General features: G+C 41.5%; 1 protein-coding gene across 1 annotated transcript in view; it reads left to right on the top strand.

Annotated features, from left to right (window-relative positions):
- The window catches only part of Erich3 (glutamate rich 3), a 103,288-nt gene that overhangs the window by 29,567 nt on the left and 53,515 nt on the right, over positions 1-20,206 (top strand). The window contains exons 2-6 of the mRNA XM_029475551.2: positions 2,508-2,601; positions 5,244-5,369; positions 9,814-9,885; positions 11,435-11,563; positions 16,237-16,395. Coding sequence (XP_029331411.2) covers positions 2,508-2,601; positions 5,244-5,369; positions 9,814-9,885; positions 11,435-11,563; positions 16,237-16,395 — 580 coding nt within the window. The remainder of the gene's footprint in view (positions 1-2,507; positions 2,602-5,243; positions 5,370-9,813; positions 9,886-11,434; positions 11,564-16,236; positions 16,396-20,206) is intronic.

Raw genomic sequence — 20,206 nt, 5'->3', positions numbered from 1 at the left:
ACATCACTCACTAGATACAACTTCTTATCAATTAATTAATTAGTCTACATTTCTAGGTCAAATACAAACCTATTCAGTCATTGTCTGAAAATGCAATCGTGAATGCTGGGTGAGCCTGGAGGGTATGGTGTGTCTGCCAAGTTATCACAACTGGCTGTGTGACACTGGATAGTGGTTGCAGAAGGACTTTTTTTACAGGCAAAACCCCAACCAGGGACGCACATTTTTCCCTAAATAGGAATGGATAGAAAATGGATGAGTATAAAAATGTCCAGCTTGCTCTCCTAAAGCCTCAGTCATACTGAGGGTGGGCCATCTTCTACATGTTTCCCCTCCTGCCTCAGTGGGACTGGGGAGCATCCTGCACACACACTCCTCTGGAGGGAGCTAAGAAAACAGAGGAAGACTATAATTGGGTGGTACTGAAGGTGACTGGCCATTGGTATTAGAACCTAAATATTTAGCAAGTTATGAAGCCTGAATTAGAAGAAGGGCTGCTTTGTTCATCAATAGTGAGTGAGCTCTTGTCTTCCCCAACTTTTTAACTTCACTTTATTTAATCAGGGTCTCAACACTCCTCTCTATTACAAAAGTATTGGTTTTTATTTTTTTAAACGTGGATCTGCAAGACAGATAGAAGACTATCTATGAGATTCTTGTAATGATTTATCTTAAGAATCTGTGAGTTGTGAAATCTGGATTGTTAGGACTAAGAGGCACCTGCTCACCTTTTTGGAAATGAAGAGCTGAAAAGAGATTCTGAGATTCAGAAAGGGTAAGGGATAGGAGGCTGACCTTTCAGAGACAGGAAACCTTTGATGAACTGTAGGACACCAAGACAGTTTGTTTAAAAGATGGCTTCAAAGCATTATCCGGGGTGGGTTTTGTGTGTGCCTCGGTGAGACTCTTGGGTTGTCTTTTTACATAAACCCAGGGAAAGAATGGTTTCTGCAGTTGTTCCTGTCTGTAGCCTTCGTGTGGCACCTTGGCTTCTGGGCTTTGTTACAGCTTTTCAGTCTTTGTGTGTGTGTGTGTGGGGGGGGGGGGATTAAACTTTCCTGACCATTTGGCAGCATGGAACTTTTCTGAGATGGGTTGTTAAGGAGAAGAGAGACAGGAAAAGGTCACCACACAATCTCCACACAATTAAGGTCTTGCAAATAGCTAAATAAAATCCCTGTTAACATTCTCTCCAGTCTATGAGTCCTTACTCTAGTGTCAGAAGAAGCTAAGAAGCAGCTGTTCAAGTGTTCAAATCCTTGCTGCATTTTATGCATTTTTTAAAGGACAGGACTGTGGTAAGGCTTGATGTATACATACATATGGTACACATCCAACCCATATATGCGTGTTCATATACATATATATGTATATGTATATATATGAACATATATATGCCTGCATGTTCATACATGTAAGTATGTGCATACTTTTTAAGGTACATGATAAAATTAGGTTTAAAGAGCATAAGCAGTTTCCAGTTTTCAAGCATGAATTGTAGACTGAGCACAAGCATGTATTAAGGTACAGTATGTAGCCAAGAGTTCAGTTTGTCCTAAGGTGAGAGAGTCTTATTAAATAGATCAGGCTGTTCTCCAACCGAAATCCTCCTGCTTCTGTGTCTCGAGAGGAATATTGGGATCTTAGATGTGTGTCACTACATCTGGCTTCCTTTAATTCTTAAAATGTCCTAAAAATCTAAGATACTCCATACATTAAAGTTTTGGTACTAGACACTGGTCTAATGAAGCTGTCTAGATGAATATGAGTAAGTTGAGAAGTCAAAAATGTTAGGGCATAAGTTAGGACTTTCTGTTAATATGAAAAAAAATCCCACAGAAAATGGTATCTTTATTTCTTCAGGACATTTACAGGTTAAGATCCCAGCAGACAACATCAGGAGGATTGTTTAGAATCAAGGGGTGCACTTGGTCTTCAGAGCCAGAGGGGGAGGAGGGCTAGTGAGGAATCCTCCATTGTGGAATCAGAGATGTAACATGGGGCTTCCTGATGTGGAGGAAGGGTCACATAGAAGCCAGAGGCACACCAGGGGATGCTTTCTGAGGATGCACTTGAGTGTCAGCAGTTCCCAGCCCCCTGGCAGATGGAGGATGCCCCCCAAAGTGTCTCCTGCTGGCAGGAGAGAAGCATGAGGTGTGAGGTGTCTGGGTTTAGGGTTCACAGGAGAAGCAGAGGAATGCTGAAGCAGCTGTTGCTTCCTTGTCATCCCCACTGCTAAGATCTCTCTGACCTTTCACCCACGTTTTAAGTGCTCATTTCTGGTTTTCTCTTTTGTTTAACCCAAACCAAGAGGGTCCCGTGCCTCTCACTAGAAGACCTGGAACACACAGCCTCTCAGCTGACTGTTGTACCTGTCTTCAAATGCATCGTTGGCTGTCAGCTGTTAAATCTGTCTACAAATGCTTGCTTAGGCAGTGTTGCCAAAAATGGCCTTGGTTATCAAGCAACCCTCATAAAACCTTAATGGTTTCTCCTTTCTGTTTCAGATTACTTGCAACATATAATAGCCTTACGGATAAACACCTGGCTGGGTATTTTAACAATACCAGGATCAGGCGGCACCTCCTAAGATCCGGGCTGGTAAGACTGCTCTGAGTTCTGGTCACTTTCTTCTTTAATTAAGTCCCCAAATTCCCAACCTTTCTTCAGATTCCCTTTGAGTCTGTGACATCTTTTTCTCCTTACTAATTCGGAAAAATTACTTCCCTTTTAACTTCTGATTTATTTATTTGGAGCTCTTTCTAAACAAAGGAGAGAGGTTACAATGGCTACCAAGGAAACATAAATTATTGACAAATTCCCTGAGGGATTTCAACAGCAGCGTAGTTGACTTGTTTATTTATTCATTCATTAGCACACAGTCTATGGACCAGACACTGTTAAAGAGTAAGGAGGACAGAGAAGACTATTGTTTTAGAAGAAAAATATTGTTTTTAATACTCACAGAATATGGTGTGGCAAATATAAATAGTTGGCTTCCTTTTCTGTCTATTTCTTTTTCTTTTTTTTCTTTTTTGAACTTTCATTTCCCTGTGATGGTTTATTGATACCTTAGTGCCTTCCATCAGCTTCAAAGCCCTTTTTCCCCCACACAGTTTCCGCTCCTTTAAATGTGTATTCCGTGGAAAAATCTAACTCAAAAAACCCTATGGTTTTCCATTGAAAGAGAAGGGGTGTGGCTCTAGCCTGGGTTGGCTGTTTCCTTTCTTAAAGTACAGCCTTGTTTTGATGTTGAAAGAACTGTATTGTGCTTCTAATTGTTGTTTGTGTGCTTGGCACTGGCTAGGTGGAGCTCAGGAGAAAGTTCCTTGCAGCCTCTGGGGGCATTGTTATCAGAAGGGTGAGGTGAAACCTGGCTCTGCCAGGAATAAGACTTGCAGGTATACCACTTGCAGCCCAACTTCCTCAATTGTGAAATGAAGGTAACCCTCCACCCCCAAGCCCCCACACCCCCACTATCACCATGCCTGTTACTGTTAGGGACCTGCAGTGAGTCACCGTGTAATCCCTGTGTGACTATGAACGCTGTGAGCTTCCTGCTCATTGGGCAGGGCTCTTGTGTCTACTTAACACCATCCTTAAGCATGCAATGAACACTGTTACAAGTATGACAAGTCAGGTAAGGACAGCATGGCTCCTTGCTCTAAAGAAATGGATCCAGGAAGAGGCCTGCAGCCTGCCAGGCTCACATCACACAGAAACTACTTAGAAGATGTGAGTTTGAAACTCACCCCAGACCTGTGGGATTTGCTGTTTCTCGATCCCTCTGGGGGGATTTATACCCACTTCACTCAGAGTGTGAGCTCTGTGACTCTCCAGGAGCTTCCAGCCTAACTGGGGAGAGAAGACAATCCCAGAGACAGATAACGATGACAAACAAGCCAACTGCCAAGGAGATATAGGAATGGCAGTCAGGAAGGCCTAACTCTAGACACTTCGCAGTGACACGAAGTCGGTGCATTCTAGACACCCTAAGTGGGTTATCTGAAGTAATAGGAAGCAACAACAGTATAAAATTACAGCTAAAATTGAAGAAGGAAACGAAGAACATGAATGTGGGGTCTGGAAAGATGGCTTCCTGTTAAGACCATGCACCTGAGCACACAGAACAGCTTATAACTTCCAGCAACTTCAGCTCCAGGGCATTCAACAGCTGCTGCCTTGGCTGGCATTCTCAGTCAAATGCACATAGGCGCGAGCACACACACACACACACACACACACACACACACACACACACACATGCACCTAAACATAAGAAAGGGAATGTAAAGGTGGTTTGTACTTAAACTTAACAGGAGCATGTTGATGGGAGGTAGAGCTGTCCAGCAGCTCTTACAGGGAGCTCAGAGGACAACAGCAGATAGGGACAGAGTCAAGACAAGCAAAGAGTGAGGGTCAGAAATCCACACTCTGGGACACATAGTAGTGATCCCTGCTGTGACCAATATATATATATATATTAAGGCCTCTGCACACTTCCCTGTAATTTGTAAAATTCTAAATCATAGCAAATTAAATTATGTTTTGGGGCTGCAAAGTGGAGGGAGCAAAGAGAGTCAATGAAACCAATTATTTCTCAAGACAAACCAAAGGCTTCCTCAGTGGCTTGCTTGCCTAGCCCCCGCCAGGGTTTCTGGGGAGTCCGCAGGCCTGCTCTCCTGAGCTCTTTCAAGGCAGCACCTCCTCTTCCCAGGGTGCTTTCAGAGACTGAAAAGAACACCTGGGTTCCGTCACTGGAAAATTGTTACTCTAATGAAAACCTTGTTTTAAACGTCAAGTGTACCACCTGTGTGTGTTTTCACACTGACAGGTAAGAGAGACTTCCTTTTTCCTTTCTGCTTGATGAAATATTCATTAAAAGCAGAAGTTCATTAGTGACAATGGTATTCTCCTTAGGCTTTGAAAAGGCCATTTTCCTCTCTCTCTCTCTCTCTCTCTCTCTCTCTCTCTCTCTCTCTCTCTCTCTCTCTCCCTCCCTCCCTCCCTCTCTCTCCTTTCTCTCCCTCTCTCTCCCTCTCTCTCCTTTCTCTCCCTCTCTCTCCTTTCTCTCCCTCTCTCTCCCCCTCTCTCCTCTCCCTCCCCTTTCTTTGTTTCTCTCTCCTCCCTCCCCCATTCCTCTCTCCCTTGGCCTTTCTTGGTACCTAACAACACATGGTGCTACTTTGTATTTCTTTGTGAGTTTTACTTATCTATTCACACTTTTTATTCTCTCACCACAGATCACGAGAAGTGGGAGGATACTTTCTGAAAAGGAATACAAAGTTAACAACATGAAGCAGGATCACCAAAAATACATCCGAGAGTGCTTAGCCCGGGCCATTTTCCACAAGGTCCTAGATATGGAGGTGCGCCTTTCCTCCCTCTGTATGCTAGACTGGGTAACTCTTCTAAACAACAAAGGAATGGACCAAGGGAAACTGGCCTGTTCCTAAGTATCTAGGAGCCCCGACTCTCAAGTTTTTCCTCCTTTTTAGTTCAGAAGAAATATGGACATGATTATAAAGTTTGTGATATTTAATTTTCTAAATGTAGATTCTTTTAATCCACAATGGCTACCCAGCCCTCACCATCTGTACCTTAATTTCCATTCGCTAAAAAAAGTGACATCTGTTTAAATATCAGTAATTCCAGTGCCATGAATTATCCCAGACCTGTTATTCTTTTAAGGCTCTGTAGCTCAGCCGTATGTTAAGTTTCACAGAATAGGCATTGAAACATCTGCTGTCCCTCCTACTCTAGGACACATTGGTCAGCACGGATTTACAGGCTGAGCATAACACGTTTTGTGGAATCTGACATTGCACTTTTAGTGGGATATGAAGCTAACCTGATAAATTTTTGCAGCTTTGCGCCACAAAACGGTGGTTTCAATCGTTAAACACCATTTAGTCTTTGTGAAAAAGGACACCACTCCTTGGCACATTCACACAGCAGTAAATCAGAGAAGCGGCTTGGAAAATCTATGACTTGTGGGTGCGTTAACATTTTTTAAACAAATGCAGATAAACTATCAGTAAACCTGCAACAAGTTTAGTACCAGTGAAAATATTTGTTATGTTGACTGTATTATTACATCAATCATTCCGAATGCTCACTTAAGATGTATATTGCACAATACAGTTTCTGCCTACTTAGCAATTCATTTTTTTTAAAAAAAATTTCAGATCGTATCCACAAATTATGTAGACTCATGGTTGACAGCCCCAAATTTGCTGATTGTAAATGCACCAGTGGGAATGGTGCATTAAAATAGAAATATTTATGTTATTAAATTAACCCCTACGTGATTTTTAGTTTTAGAAGTGCTGAGTTCAATGTTGTCCAGATCCTTAGAGTTTGTAGGTACATCAGATACATCAGCACTGTCACATATATTTTCAGCTGAGTCTCACATTCTAACAACATATGACATTTAAAAGAATGTATAGTAAATATAATATGGAGGGAGCTTGACCTTCTCTAGTCTGAAAATCTGAAATATGAGGCTGCAAAGACAGTTCACAGGGTAGGCACACTTACTAGACAAGCTGAACATCCTGAGTTCCAGTTGTCAGCACACCGGATAAAACCCAGTGTGGTCACACATGTGCCTGTAACCCCACCCCAGGGACAGAAGTTGGCTGTGACTTGCTGCCAGCCTAGTTCTGGGTTCAGTGAGAGACCCTGTCCTAAAAGAATAGCATGGAGCAGGACGTCCGGTGTAATCCTCTGATCTCTGCATGTACACCCAAGACATTTGGTTCATACGATGCATATTTCATGCACACAAACCCACATGTACAGTTAGAAAGATAAATATGAGATGCTCAGAACTTGAAAGTATTGTAAACGTGGTGTTTGTGTTTAAGGGTTTCAGCTTTCAGAGGGCTCTGCACGTTCATATTAGTAGTGTTTAAACCATAGAGTCTACAGGTATCCACAAACGTGGAAAACAGTGGAATGAGGAACTGTTCAACCCCTCCCTAGCCATGTTTCAGAAGACATACCTAATCTGTTAATATACCTGAACAGCTAGGATTGTCTACAGATTGGCACAGTGCCTCCCATTGGCTTGAAACTGCTACAGTTTTCCCTGACATTTCTGTAGGTGTTCATGCATTCCTCGCTCAACAGTAGCTGGCTCACTGTGTGCCAAGAGGGGACCCTGTCCTGTGGCTGCAAGACACTGTTTATAGAAATATGGTACAGCGGTTGCATAGAAAAGGGAAGTGTCAAATTGGATCCTGCAAACAAGGAGGTGTCCTGTGGGCCTTGGTGCAAGGGGCACAGAGGTCCTGCTTCTGGGAAAGAGCTCAGGAGAGGAATTCCAGAGCAGGACAGCCATATGCAGCATCCTGTGGATGGAAAGAAAGCCCAAAGACCGCTCAGGGGGTGCTGCTTGGCAGGAGGAAGTAACACCATCTGAGAAGCTGAAGCCTTGTTTCTGGAAAGTCTTGACCTCCCAAGGCAGGTTGCAGTGTAGGTGCTGAGGCAATGAGAATGCTTTTACAGCAAGGGAGTGAAATAGATGAGCAGAGCTGTTTGAGATGTTGCTGCTGTAGATGCAGAGGATGGATTAATGGTCTGGAAAAGATTGGAGGTGGGAGGTCAATTAGGAATCTGTTGCCAAAGGGTTCAGCTAACTGTGCCAGAGAGAGGGAGGGAGAGGCAGCTGTCTATGGGGACAGTAGAGAAGGAGAAAGCTGTGGAGAGAGAGCATTAGGGACTGAATGAGGAGGAACAGAGGAAGGAATGAGCAGAAGCACAGGAATAGAAACTCTTCACTGGTGAGGAACAGGCCTGGGAGAATGCTGTCTGGGAGCCAGAGGCCCAGGTGCTCAAAATCTGCAGAATGGCTCCACATGGGTCCTGGACCCAGGAGGCACCTAGGGCTTGGGGAAAGAGTTTCAGCCATGGTGATGAGGTGCCAAGCTGCTGACTGCAGAGAGTTTGGGACAAATGCAAGTTGGGAACAGATTGATAGTAAATATAACAAAATTTGTTGCTGAATGGGTGAAAGATCAGAGCAGGAGGGAGAAGAACAAGAAGAGTCAAGAGACAATGACACTCAGGACAGGAGTGAGGGAATCGGCAGGAACCAAGACCAGAGAAAAGGTTTTCCCTAAAGGAACAATGAGACAAGAAAACCGCAGACTGATTTCAAGTCCCATTGGGAGACCTTTTCTATTTAGGTATATTTTAAATCACCAATTATTATATGAAAATAATTGGAAAACAGACAAATCATAAAGCAAAAATAATTGCAAAAGGAATCTACTTTCAGAGATGGCTATTATTCTACACTTCTTTTTAAAAATATCTTCTGGCCATATTTATACACCAATAAAACCATGATATGGCCAAGTGTGGTAGCATGTGGCTATAATCTTAATATTCAGGAAGACTAGACAAGAGGATTGCCATAGTTTTGAACCCAACTTGGGCTATGTAGTGAGTTTCAGGTTATCTTGAGCTAGGTTCCAAGAACCTCTCACAACAAACAGTGAACAGTGGATTTCAAATGCGGTTCATCAGGTATGGCCACTGGCTGCCCTTGCAGAGGGCCAGAGTTCAGTTCCCAGAACCCGTTCCATGCTGCACATGTCTGCTTGTAACTCCAGCATCAAGAAGCAGCCCCTCCACCACCATGTCCAAAGACACATAAATAAAAATAAAACCATCCTTTGCACACACAGAGAAGAAAATCATCATGCAATGTTGTGACAAGGACATGGGTTTGAGCCATCAAACCGGAAATAGAAAGTGAGACCAAGACACAAACCTGTGTTTGTGTGATTCGGTTTCTTTGGTTATGAAATGTGATAGACTTGAAACTAGAGACGTAGAAAGCAGCTCCTCACTCCAGGGATGCTCTGGTAAACTGCTCCACCAGTCACTGGATTCGTAGTATGTATTCAGTATCTTGCTTCCTCCTGTGTTACTTTCAGTTTCCATTAAAAAAATACAGAGGTGGATACTCTCAGCCAACTACTGGACTGAGCACAGGGTCCCCAATGGAGGAGCTAGAGAAAGGACCCAAGGAGCTGAAGGAGTTTGCAGCCCCATAGCAGGAACAGCAATATGAACCAACTAATATCCCCAGAGCTCCCAGGGACTAAACCACCAACCAAGGAAACACATGGTGGGAGCCATGGCTCCAGCTGCATGTGTAGCAGAGGATGGCCTTCTCTGGCATCAATGGGAGGAGAGGCCCTTGGACCTGTGAAGGTTCTATGCCCTAGTGTAGGGGCATGCCAGGGCCAGGAAGCAGGGTGGGTAGGTTGGTGAGCAGAAAAGGGGCTAGGGGGTAGGGGGCTTTTCAGAAGGGAAACCAGGAAAGGGGATAACATTTGAAATGTAAATAAAGAAAATATCTAATAAAAAAAAGCAAAATCTTTAAGAACTTTATTTAAATGATTCTATCTTGTTCCAGCCCATGGATGTTCCAAACATTTAACCATTTTCCCCCAAAATTTACATGACTATTGCACTATTCAAAAAAAGTGTGGGGGGGGGGCTTTCAGATAGTATTTTTTTGTACAAAACACTTAAAAGCCATTACTCAGTTTTCCTCTTCAGTTTAGGAACAAAGTTTATGGCTAAAGGGCATGAATACTTTTAGCTAAGCCGTGTTTGTAATTGGCCCCCCAAAGAGTGGTGGCAATTGATATTCCCACCTGCACACTTAGGCAGGTGGTTCTTCTCCACTCAAATGACAAGAGGGGTAATTGAAAACAGAGCTACCTCTGTTGGGATTATTTTCCTCTAAAATATTCTTGGCTTTAACTAGCATGGTTCTATCCTCCACAGCGCTACCACCAGCTGGAAATAAAGCGGAAACTGGATACCTTAGCTAGGAAAGAGCGGATTCAGAGGTTGAAGGTAAACTCTTTTACCTTTTAATATCATGGTAGCATTCGAACTTCCAGGCAGTTATCATGGGAAGTCTAGGGGCCCCTACTTTTGGACAGCACACACAGCTGAGACCAAGCAAATGGTTCTATGGAGTCTGGCTCTCAGTGCCATCAGTATAGATCCTGATAAAACAGGCCCTGCTCCTGAGAAACACACTCCAGCAAGGTGAAAACTTTCAAAGACAAACTTGAAAACAGTTGGATTTGCTGTCTGGCTTTTGTGTTTTCTTGTGGCAGAGGCCAAAGAATATTATGAGTCTTAAGAAAATAAAAAGAGATGGTAATGTTCCAGCTTGAAGGAAAATAAAACATCGGAAGAATTATACAATCACACATTTTCACTCGATTGTCACCCTTGAAAGCTATGGTGGGAACAAGCTTCCTCAGTAGAAGGAAGCACGAACAGACCTAACATTTTGTGCTAGGTATTTTTAAATCCTTTGGTTGTTCTCTATTTTTGTTCTTTGCAGTGAACTTATGAACACATCAATTTGAATCAGGGGATGAGAGATTCAATTAGGCGTGTTTGAGAAGTTTCAGTTTAGGATGGCAGATTTATTTGATTTCTTGAGCTATTTGAAATCATGGGCTGTTTGTTCTTAATTTGCTATAGTATTACAAATGTGGAGCCTGAAACGCATTTCACAAACTGATAAGCATTTGTAAAGCGTTCGTAGGGCAGCTCGCCCTGTAAGAGTAACATTTTCCTCTCTGGGTTGATGGACTCAAATTTATTTTATCAGAGACTAAGAGTAAGCTCATTACTGAAGTGTTAAGTGACAGGTGACAGGAGGCGGGTCCCTTCTTGGAATCAGGGGAGCTGGTTTGCAGAGGCTCCAGGTTCATTCAGCTTGGCTGGCCATGCCTTGCATCATGGTTTTGCACTCTCTGTGATTTGTTTGCCAGAATGTGGAAGCAATAATAACTGGAAATTCTGATTTCCAGTGTCTAAAACAGGGTGTGCTGTGTGTCTGTGGCTCGTCTGCCCTGTGCAATGGGAGGCAGTAGGTAGACGGGAAGATGAGGGTTCTGGGAAGGAAGATGAGGGTTCAGGACAGTGCTAAGGGCACACTCCAGTTACTCCCATCTGACATCTGCTCGTCAAAACTCACTGCATACTTGCAATTGGCAAAGGCATGATTTAGGAAAAGGAACTGTATTTTTTAAATTACTATTTTTATAACAAAAACTTTAATCTTTTCTGGTAGTGTGCACCCCTCAGTGTAGTGAAGCGCAAAGGGCACTTTGTTGGCCCAACAAACATTGTCATTAAGTAGAATATTCTCTCAGGATGACTCCTTTGTGTGTGCAGGTGGAGAGGATTCCATTTTCTGTCACTTAGTGCCTACCACACCCTGTCCCTAACAGGGCTAGAGAAATGTTGCTAATTTCAGTATCAGGATACAGAATGGCAGTCTTAGTGGGAAGGGCTTTGAACTCACAGTATGGATATGTGTCAGGCACTAAGCTAACCTGATCACCTATATGTCAACTTCACAATTCTTTTCTCATTCCAGGGAGAACACACAAGACGATTTATTGAAGATAACATGCCCGTTCTCACTCCCCATCCTCCAGCTGGCCCAAAGACTAATCGTGGCCATAGCGTTCTGGCTGAGGAAGGACGTTCTAGTCCATTAACACTGGTGAGCCCTATTAAGCACTCTGTCCCAGCTAATTAATTTATGATTTCTCATTAATCTGAGAAAGAAGGCTCTCTGGGAAGCATGTCTGCACAACCCCATAGAAGTGAAAACATAAGGAAAGGAAGCAACTGGGAACTACAGGCTCCTCATTACTCAATATTAAAAGTCAGCATTGCAAGTCCCCACTCCAATGGAAATGGCTATGGGTTAATCTCTGTACTTGCAGCTAACACACAAGTTTCTGAAGTGGAGATGACTTGTGGTTATGTAGGTACCCAGATACCACCCCTGGCTCCATTTTATCTTTAGAAAAGAGCAAACTTGTCCAGGTATCTAAGATCACACATGACAACTTCAAGTTATGTCTCTCAGTATTTACCCCTCAGCCCTTGGCAGTATGGCAGGATTGAGCCCCTGACTGTGTCTTCTGGGTATTATTCTTGCTATTCCCTTATCTGCACAAATTCAGCAGTGCCAGGCTGCAGGTTGGTGACATTCTACCATTTCAGTTTATCAAAATTAGATGTTTCTACCTTGAGATAATTAAATGTACTGAAATCTCATCTGAAGAAGTTATACACTGATATTTTATGCTAGCATGATTCATCTGTGACCCAGAGGTGACATTTGCTGGAAGGAAGGCAGGATCTTTCAAAACAATATAGATTCAGAGAAGATTTAAAATAAGTTTGTTGGACGCTGGTGGTTGACGCTGGGTTAAACTCCCTGTGACATCTTTACCCTTGGTTTGCCTGACTGGATGTGTGACAGGGTGTTTTCCTTGCAAGTCTGATCATTTTTATTTGTGTTATACAATATTTGTAGAGCGATTACAAAGCCTTCACACATAGTTGAGGTAAGTTTGTCACTGACAGCATTAAGCTTCAACGTTCTGCAAAAGGTAAACATATCTTGACCTGTCCTGGCTGAACAGCACAAGTTCTGAAAAGCCCCAGATCTCTCTGGGATGTTCCTCTTCCAATGGGTCTGATTTGAATGTAAAATTGTACACACAAATACATCAACTCATTAGTATCTCCAAAGCTTTCCCTGGAAGAAACAAAGGAAATAGTGCTACTTTCTGTCCTCCTACCTGGTTCAGAGAGGGAAAACCCCTGTCCCCTGTGTCCCCTCAGTTTTCCAGATGAACCCCATCAGGAGGTAGTCTGTAGTTCACTGTGCAAAAATGAGGGGGTCCTTTAAAACTTAGAGGCTACACTACTCTGAGCCTGATACTTGGTGGCATGCTAAGTGTTCTGTGCACCTTAGGATAGCTTTTAAGATTAATTTCCCACTTTACAGAAACTCAGGTCTCCTTTAGGTTTGTCCATTGTATCCTGGACACATCCTCTCTCAGTTTCATCCCTGACTACCAACTACCCTAGATGGAGCCAGGAAGCTTTATGAGACATCACCATTTTTCCTGAACTTCTTCTCTAAGAGAAGCTTTCAATGCCAATCCTGCATTTTGATGCTAATTGTGCTAAAGTTTCAAACACTGTGCAAGCATTTAGCTGTATTCTCTCCATTTAAATGGAGGAAAGTCATCTCCACGGATTCTGTAAGTCTTTGAGAAATTCAGCCCCTGTGACCCTCTTGAGAATTAGCAAAGCTTGGCTAAGCTGAGTAATTACCAGGTAGCCAATTTCAACTCACATTTTGGCACATCTTTGAGCACATTAAGATGGTGCCATATTTATTATAGAGAAATATATTTACACATTGCAAAACATAGCAAGCTTAAGGTAGCCTCTGATATGAACCACAAGAGTTTGGGGCTCACAGCTGCTACTTAATGGGACAGATTTGTTTTTAGAGATAAATGTGATCAGTTGAGCATTTGACTGCCACATCCATCTAACTGGATGATATTTGTATGCAAATGCACAGAAGTAAAATTAAGAGCACAGCCACTGAGAGATAGTGTTCTGGTTTGTAGTAACCCGCTCTCCTGGATCTCTACACACGATTTTCATGTTTGGGAGTCTTTTATTTAGAAATGTCGTTTAGTTTCTGTACATGAGTTTTAAGATCTTTCTATAGTCTTATCTCTTGTTATCTCGGATTCGTATGTTACTCCAGTTGATCCACATGTGTTTGTGGTGGCTCAGGTTTGTATTTATTACTTCCCTTGTTACTGAGACAAAATGTCTTCAAGAAATGACTACAGAAGAAGAGCCTGCCTGGCATATAGCTTGAGGAGATAGAGTCCACATGGTGGAGAAGACAGGCAGCAGGCAGCTCTACTGTGCAGGGGGCATGGATCTAGGACTTTTTTCCTCACATCTTGTCAGAACAAGAAGCAGAGACAGGCATAGAGACACTGTAGACACTGAGGCCTGCCTTTCAGAGAAAATCTTCTTCTAGCCAGCCTCTTCCTAGCAAAGGACCCACAAAAACCCAAAAGAGCAACTCCAGTTTTGGACCAAGTGTTGAAAAAGCCAGTGGGAGGCATTTCATATTTACCCCACAAGAGACCCAAGTAACAATGACTTACTCATGGGGTTTCATCTCCACCCCAACCCATGCCCCATGAGTCTTAGGTGACTCTATGAAGTCATCAAACACCTGGATTCCTCTGTGTTACTCACCCACCAAATTGGGGTGCCTGCTTCATCCACAGCAGCCAGGGCTGTGTATCACCATGTGGATGTTCCAGCCTGAGGGAAGGGGTCAGCAGGAAAGTAAGGACGTGCCTCCCTTTGCTACGAGTGAACTGCAAGTTGCATGAATTACTTTGGCTGACATTTTTCTAGCCTTAAGTGAGAGGCCATCTCCTTACAGCGTTGTGGGGAAGTCTGGGGAACATACTCTTTGTGCCAACCATGTTCGCAAATGAAAATTCTGTGACTGGAGAAGGAAGGAGAGCAAATACTGGGCAGGGTGGTCTCTGCTGCTCTTCTGTGATCCTGGCTCAGAACTGGCTCTTATTTGGATTTTCAAATGACCATCTTCCTCATCTTTGGCTAAAATTTCACCTGCTTCTGTGAGAACTTAGTTTTTCTTAGCCTCCTTGGTTCACTGTGACTATAATGAGAGCATTATTCTAAGTCATGCTCTCTGGCATTAATCAGCCTGATTGATTAATAGAATCTTTGGATGTTACATATTACTTTTTATCTTCTTACTTGGCCTAGGATGGAGATTCAGTATTGCCAACTGTTGAAATCAAAAGTTTCAGCAGTGTGTGCACGCATGTTTCTCAAGATGTTATGAGAACCAGTGCTTGGTAGGAGTTTCTGGCTGCCAGTTTTTTCATGTGTTTATTTATACATGCCTTTGCAGAATGGAAGATTTGTGGCTCACCACCCTTTAGAGTCAATGTACAAAATTCTATTCATGAATCATTTATATACCATCTATCTCACACCACTTTGCCCACATACGCCTGCCCTATTCTTGGCATGTTTTCTACTGTCTTAGTAGAATAGGACAACTGGGCCAAAGCTTTATTTTTTTTTTCCACTTTTGACGCATTGCTAATCTTTATACTAAACTTATTCTGTTGATGCTCCCAAAGGCACTTATAATGTTCCACGCTGGCACTTTTTGTATTCACTGCAGTACATTCTTGATTGGAAAGTGTCTCTGTTGGGGGCTCAGCAGGAAACAGATGGCTCATACAAATAGAGTAATTACAAAGTTGTTTAATAAAGAAACTATTTAGGAAGATACAGCAGGGTGAAGAAAAGCCAACTAGGGATGGTAAGCCTGCTGGGGTCAGCACAATGGAAAGCCACAGTCCCTAGGTTGAAAAGGAGTCTGGATGGGAAGGATTGAGTTCTAGAAGAAGTAAGTAGGTCCCATAGCAGGTAAGGACTTCCCCATAGAAGCATAAACACTTAGGTGGTAGAAACCATTTCTGCCCTGCAGGATTATGGAAATAAAGCCTCCATTTCATCTTCCAATCTTCTCTGATATCGTTCTTCTCCTTGGTAGAATCTAATTTCAGTCCTGAGGTTGGTTAGTAAATTACTTAAGAAATTGCTTACAGGGCCCAGAGCTCCTCAGACAGAGAAGGTAGACAGGAGATCTAGAAGAACAAATGGGCAACTCTCAGTATGGAAACATCCATTTTTATATAGTCCATCCCAATTTGGTCAGCTATAATGTTTCATCATGTTTTCTTACATTTCTAGGAAGCATTTGAAGATACGTAATTGGTGGTACATTATAGCCAAGCACCTGCCTTTCCTGGTGTCTGCTTTTACTTTGGGTGCCAACCTTGCCGCTTAATGAATTCAAAGTAGATTTTATATTGAAAACATTGAAACTGAAATGAGTCTGTTCCAATAATATCCTCTCAGTTCTCTGAAAGAGGACATTATCTCACTTAACATTTCATTGAGCAAAGCCACTTTTTTGCCCATATTCAGCACAATAAAGAATTTACAGTATGAGCAAAAATATAGGACTCCAGTAGAGGCCACCTCTTTTGTCTAGAGGGCTCCATCCCTGTGGCATTTGGTTATGTAGAAGACTTCAACACCATATGTTTTAACAAATACTTTGGGGTCAGAAGGGTATATATAATGGAAGGATATAATTAAAGTTTAATCTGTTCAGTAAAAAGGCACCATTAATTACTCTGGGTAATTTGTTGGGTTATTAATTGGTTCTGGAAACATGTCAAGGTACTAATTTAAATGGGATTTGCCCCCATCGTCGTCTAGACAGCCCCTCGACCATATACTGCCCCAGGAAATATGCAGCCTCCGGTTCGTCTGCAACCTCTTCTCAGTAACTGCCAAAGGAGAAATGGTTCAAAGATAACTTCAGGGTCCAAACCCAAAGGCTCATCGCTGCAAAGTGAAGCTCTCTTTCCTCTTGGGGTAAGTGTTATTTTCCTTAAGAAACATCTGTTTTTCAATTATTGATTAAAATCATGTACTATCAAAGTTTTTAAGATGCCATATTTTCATCCACACAGGGAAACTTGCACTGTACGTTCACGGAGCACTTACTCTGTACTTGTGATAACTGTATATTGCTGCAATGAGACTGCCTACTTTTCATGTCACTGTACAGGATTTATAAGGGGTGAAATTTTGATGACATTCAGTGCTTAGCTCACTATGAGCCAAATGGGAAACAAAGGTGCTCTGTCCCCAGTCACATATGACTTCCCCAAATGATCCTGGGTGGACTCCTTTCAGATTTTAGCACATGAGAACCAGACAATGGGACTCTGCATGGCAGGCCTGTGTTCATGTGGGGACTCTCTATCCTATCAGTGTGTAAAGTTACTTGGAGGGTGAATTATAGAAGGAAGGAGAGTCTATCTTTTAAATGTGCTGAAGTCATCAACCTAAGAGATTGACGCTGCATCCCTTTCAAGGTGCTTTCTTAGGTAATTTCTGCTCATTAGAGTGTGAGTTGCCTAGGTGTAGGTACTCTAAAACAGAATCTACCTAAACAGGGAGGAACAGGCCAGGCCATTCCCAACATGGGAAGAGACTGTATTCCTAACTTGCAGAAACATTTGCCAGCTTAAGAATTTGTGTCATGAACATAACTGTCATTACAGGAAAGGGATGAATGTGCTTCATTTCTTTCTATGAAATACTACTCATGGACCTGAGAAACGGTGCCCTCACTCTGACACATGCCCTTCACGCAGATGAAGTGGTTTCACTTCACACTAAATACTCAGAGGCAAGTGCAGCACCTCAGTCCACTGAATGTGGTTTTAGCTCATGAGAATGGTTTACATACCTCATTCAGGTTGTCTCCTGGTAGCTTCCTAAACACCAAAAGAAGTTAATTGGGAAATTATTTTTTTTTTGAGAGAAACTTCTTGAAGTGAGGCAGGCTCCTGGGTCTTAAGTCTAGGGTACAGTTGAAGACTCCCATTTGGAAGACCATTTCAGCTACTGTCCAGGAGTAGCCAAAATTCTTTGTTAGTTTTTAGTAATCTAAAATAGATTTGTCTCCATCAGGGACAATTAATTCACCAAAAGTTATCAAATGGTCAAACTTTATAGCAACAATGTTTTCTCCCTGGTTGGCAGAGCCGCCTGGGTGGGAGGCAGAGTCACAATGAGAAGGTTGCCTGGTGACCATAGAGTCAGAATGGGGCTGTGACTCAAGGCAGTATTCCTGGATCAGGTTAAGGCTTCCTGAGGTGCCCATCTCATCTCAGGAATGAGCTTACCAAAAACACCAGAGAACTCACAGGTCTTTGCCTAAACCTCTCTGTGTCCTCCAGGGTTAGCTTTGCTGTTGGGGTTGGGCATACTCAAAGCCTGCTGGGTAGAACTTCCTTCTCCATAGACAGTGCTTCAATGGGTCCTCTCCATGTTTGCCACGGTGATTACATTCTTTCTAAGCTTCTATAGTTCTAAGTTCTATCTTGGCGACTTTTTTTTTCCCCCTAGACATAAGAACACCACTAGGGAAATGACAGTCTTTGACATCTAGGGACTGAACTTTTCACCTTTCAATGATTTTCCTCCAAATTTACTCTGAGGCACTGTCTACAAGTGACCTCTCTATGTATACATTGTGAACCAATATACAATCTCATCTTCCTGCTTCTACGTGTTGAGAGTGTGGGTTATTTCTGAAGGAAAGTCATTGAGCAGCTTACATACACCAAGAAGGTGATTAGTTTCATAGTAGTTTCAATTAGCTACATTCAATGAATATTTTGGGCACTTATGACAGGCTAGATGCTGATGTAAGAATGAGTGTTATTATTATTGATTACCAAGGAAGACAGAAGTCACTTGCTGGAGCTTACAGTGTAATATGTGTAAGCTAAATATACTATGAAAAGACATGCTTTTATTAGTGGTATTGATGGTGAAAGAGTTGACTACCAGACAAACTCCTTATGAAAGATGGTGGTCTGTAGTGTTGCTAAGTACATAGTGAGCACCAGGTAGACCCTCTTGCTTTACTGAAATACTGAAGAGGATATAGGTATAAGGATTGGAAGGACCACGGAGAAGACCAGGTTGAGCTTGTCACAGCAGCCAGAGTGAGCATCTTTTGGGAAAAGTGACCTAGTCAACAACAAGTTGGTTTTGATGCCACTAAATAAAACTCATCCTGTGGCAAAATTTTCAAATATTCAGAGGGAGTCTCTCCTGTCAGGAGGCATCAGCACAAGTGGCTTCAAGGCCCCACCTGATGGTCTACCAACATCATAACCTGTAGGAATCTATCCCAGGAACACACACATACATGCAAAGGAAGAGTTAAGTACCCTTTGAGCTGTCATATTTACAGTATGAACAAGTGAGAAAGACTACATAATACAGTATAAATGCTTAAGAACTAAAAAATACAGTGTAATTATATGTAATGGTTTAGAAAATTATCCAATATACCATCAGTTACAAACAAAACAAGAGCATTACTTTTAGAAATATTATTAAAATCATTTTCAAAACAGGACAAATAGCTGATACCTAATTGTGCTATTTGTTTTTAAAAGTGATTAAAAATTGTCCAAATTTCTAATGTCCTAGATTTTAATATTTGTATTACGTTCATTTAATTTTGGTTTGATATTCTAGGCTAGTCTATTGGAGAAATAAATTGAAAACAAAGTAAGGTTACTCAATATAATTTAACAACCGAACAATAGAGTCTACGTACACAAAAGTGTTGGTTTTATTCAAGATTTGGGCTGTACATGCTTTGACTTAATCTGCCTTTATTGATTCAGTAACTAGTGCCCTTGGGAGAGCCTTTCTTAAAATTTTTATTATTAAGCATCTCAAAATATAGACTAAAGTGGTTAAAAATTAGTTATGAGTACAAAAATAGAAATGTAATGTCCATTTATAATGTACTTATACTATATATATATATAGTATAGATTTTATATATATATAATCTTTATATATATAAATCTTTATATATATAAATCTTTATATATATATATAAAGATTTTTAAGGTAAATTGGTATAAAATGGATAAAAACATCTAGGTCTCTTAAAATTTGGAAATTTACTTCAGATACACAAAAAGTAATCAATTTGTACAAATGTTTACGTGCAAATCTATCTGATAAATATTTTTGGTTATACATTTAAAGATTTTAAATGACTACGGTAAGGTATCTTGGTTAAACTCCTAAACAAAATATATATATATATATATATATATATATATGTATATGTATATACACACACATATATATATCTCAAAGATAAATTAATATTTAAAAACTTCTATTTGCTTTTTAAATCAAACTCTACATGTAAATTACTTAAAAGAAATATTGCTTGTACTATTATGTAAGAATAGATCCACATTTCTATACCCCGGGGAGACTATATAATATAAGAATCAAAGCAAATTTAGTGAACCATTTTTCTATTTATGGATTTTTAGGGTGCTAAAGTTTTTATGGTTCAGCTGTATTTCCACATCTTTTATATATACACACACTTACACATGTGTATCTGTATGCCCAAATGCACAATTTATGGCAGGGTATTAATACTTGTGCAGTTATCTACATAGGATTTATGGCAGGACTTGGAGGTCAAAGAGTGTTTTCTTTGAAATTTGGTGGATAGTTTTGATTGCCCTTCCCAAAGTTTGAAGATTTCAAGCAAGCACACTCACTGGTGTTTGATTACAGGCTTACTTCTCCTGCCTGTTCAATCCTCAGGGTGTATAAGATC

The sequence above is a fragment of the Mus caroli genome, unplaced genomic scaffold (assembly GCF_978045245.1).
Source record: "Mus caroli unplaced genomic scaffold, Mus_caroli_1 scaffold_3, whole genome shotgun sequence".
Classification (NCBI taxonomy): domain Eukaryota; kingdom Metazoa; phylum Chordata; class Mammalia; order Rodentia; family Muridae; genus Mus; species Mus caroli.
Note: the sequence above shows the minus strand (reverse complement) of the source record. Positions and strands in the feature narration are given on the sequence as shown.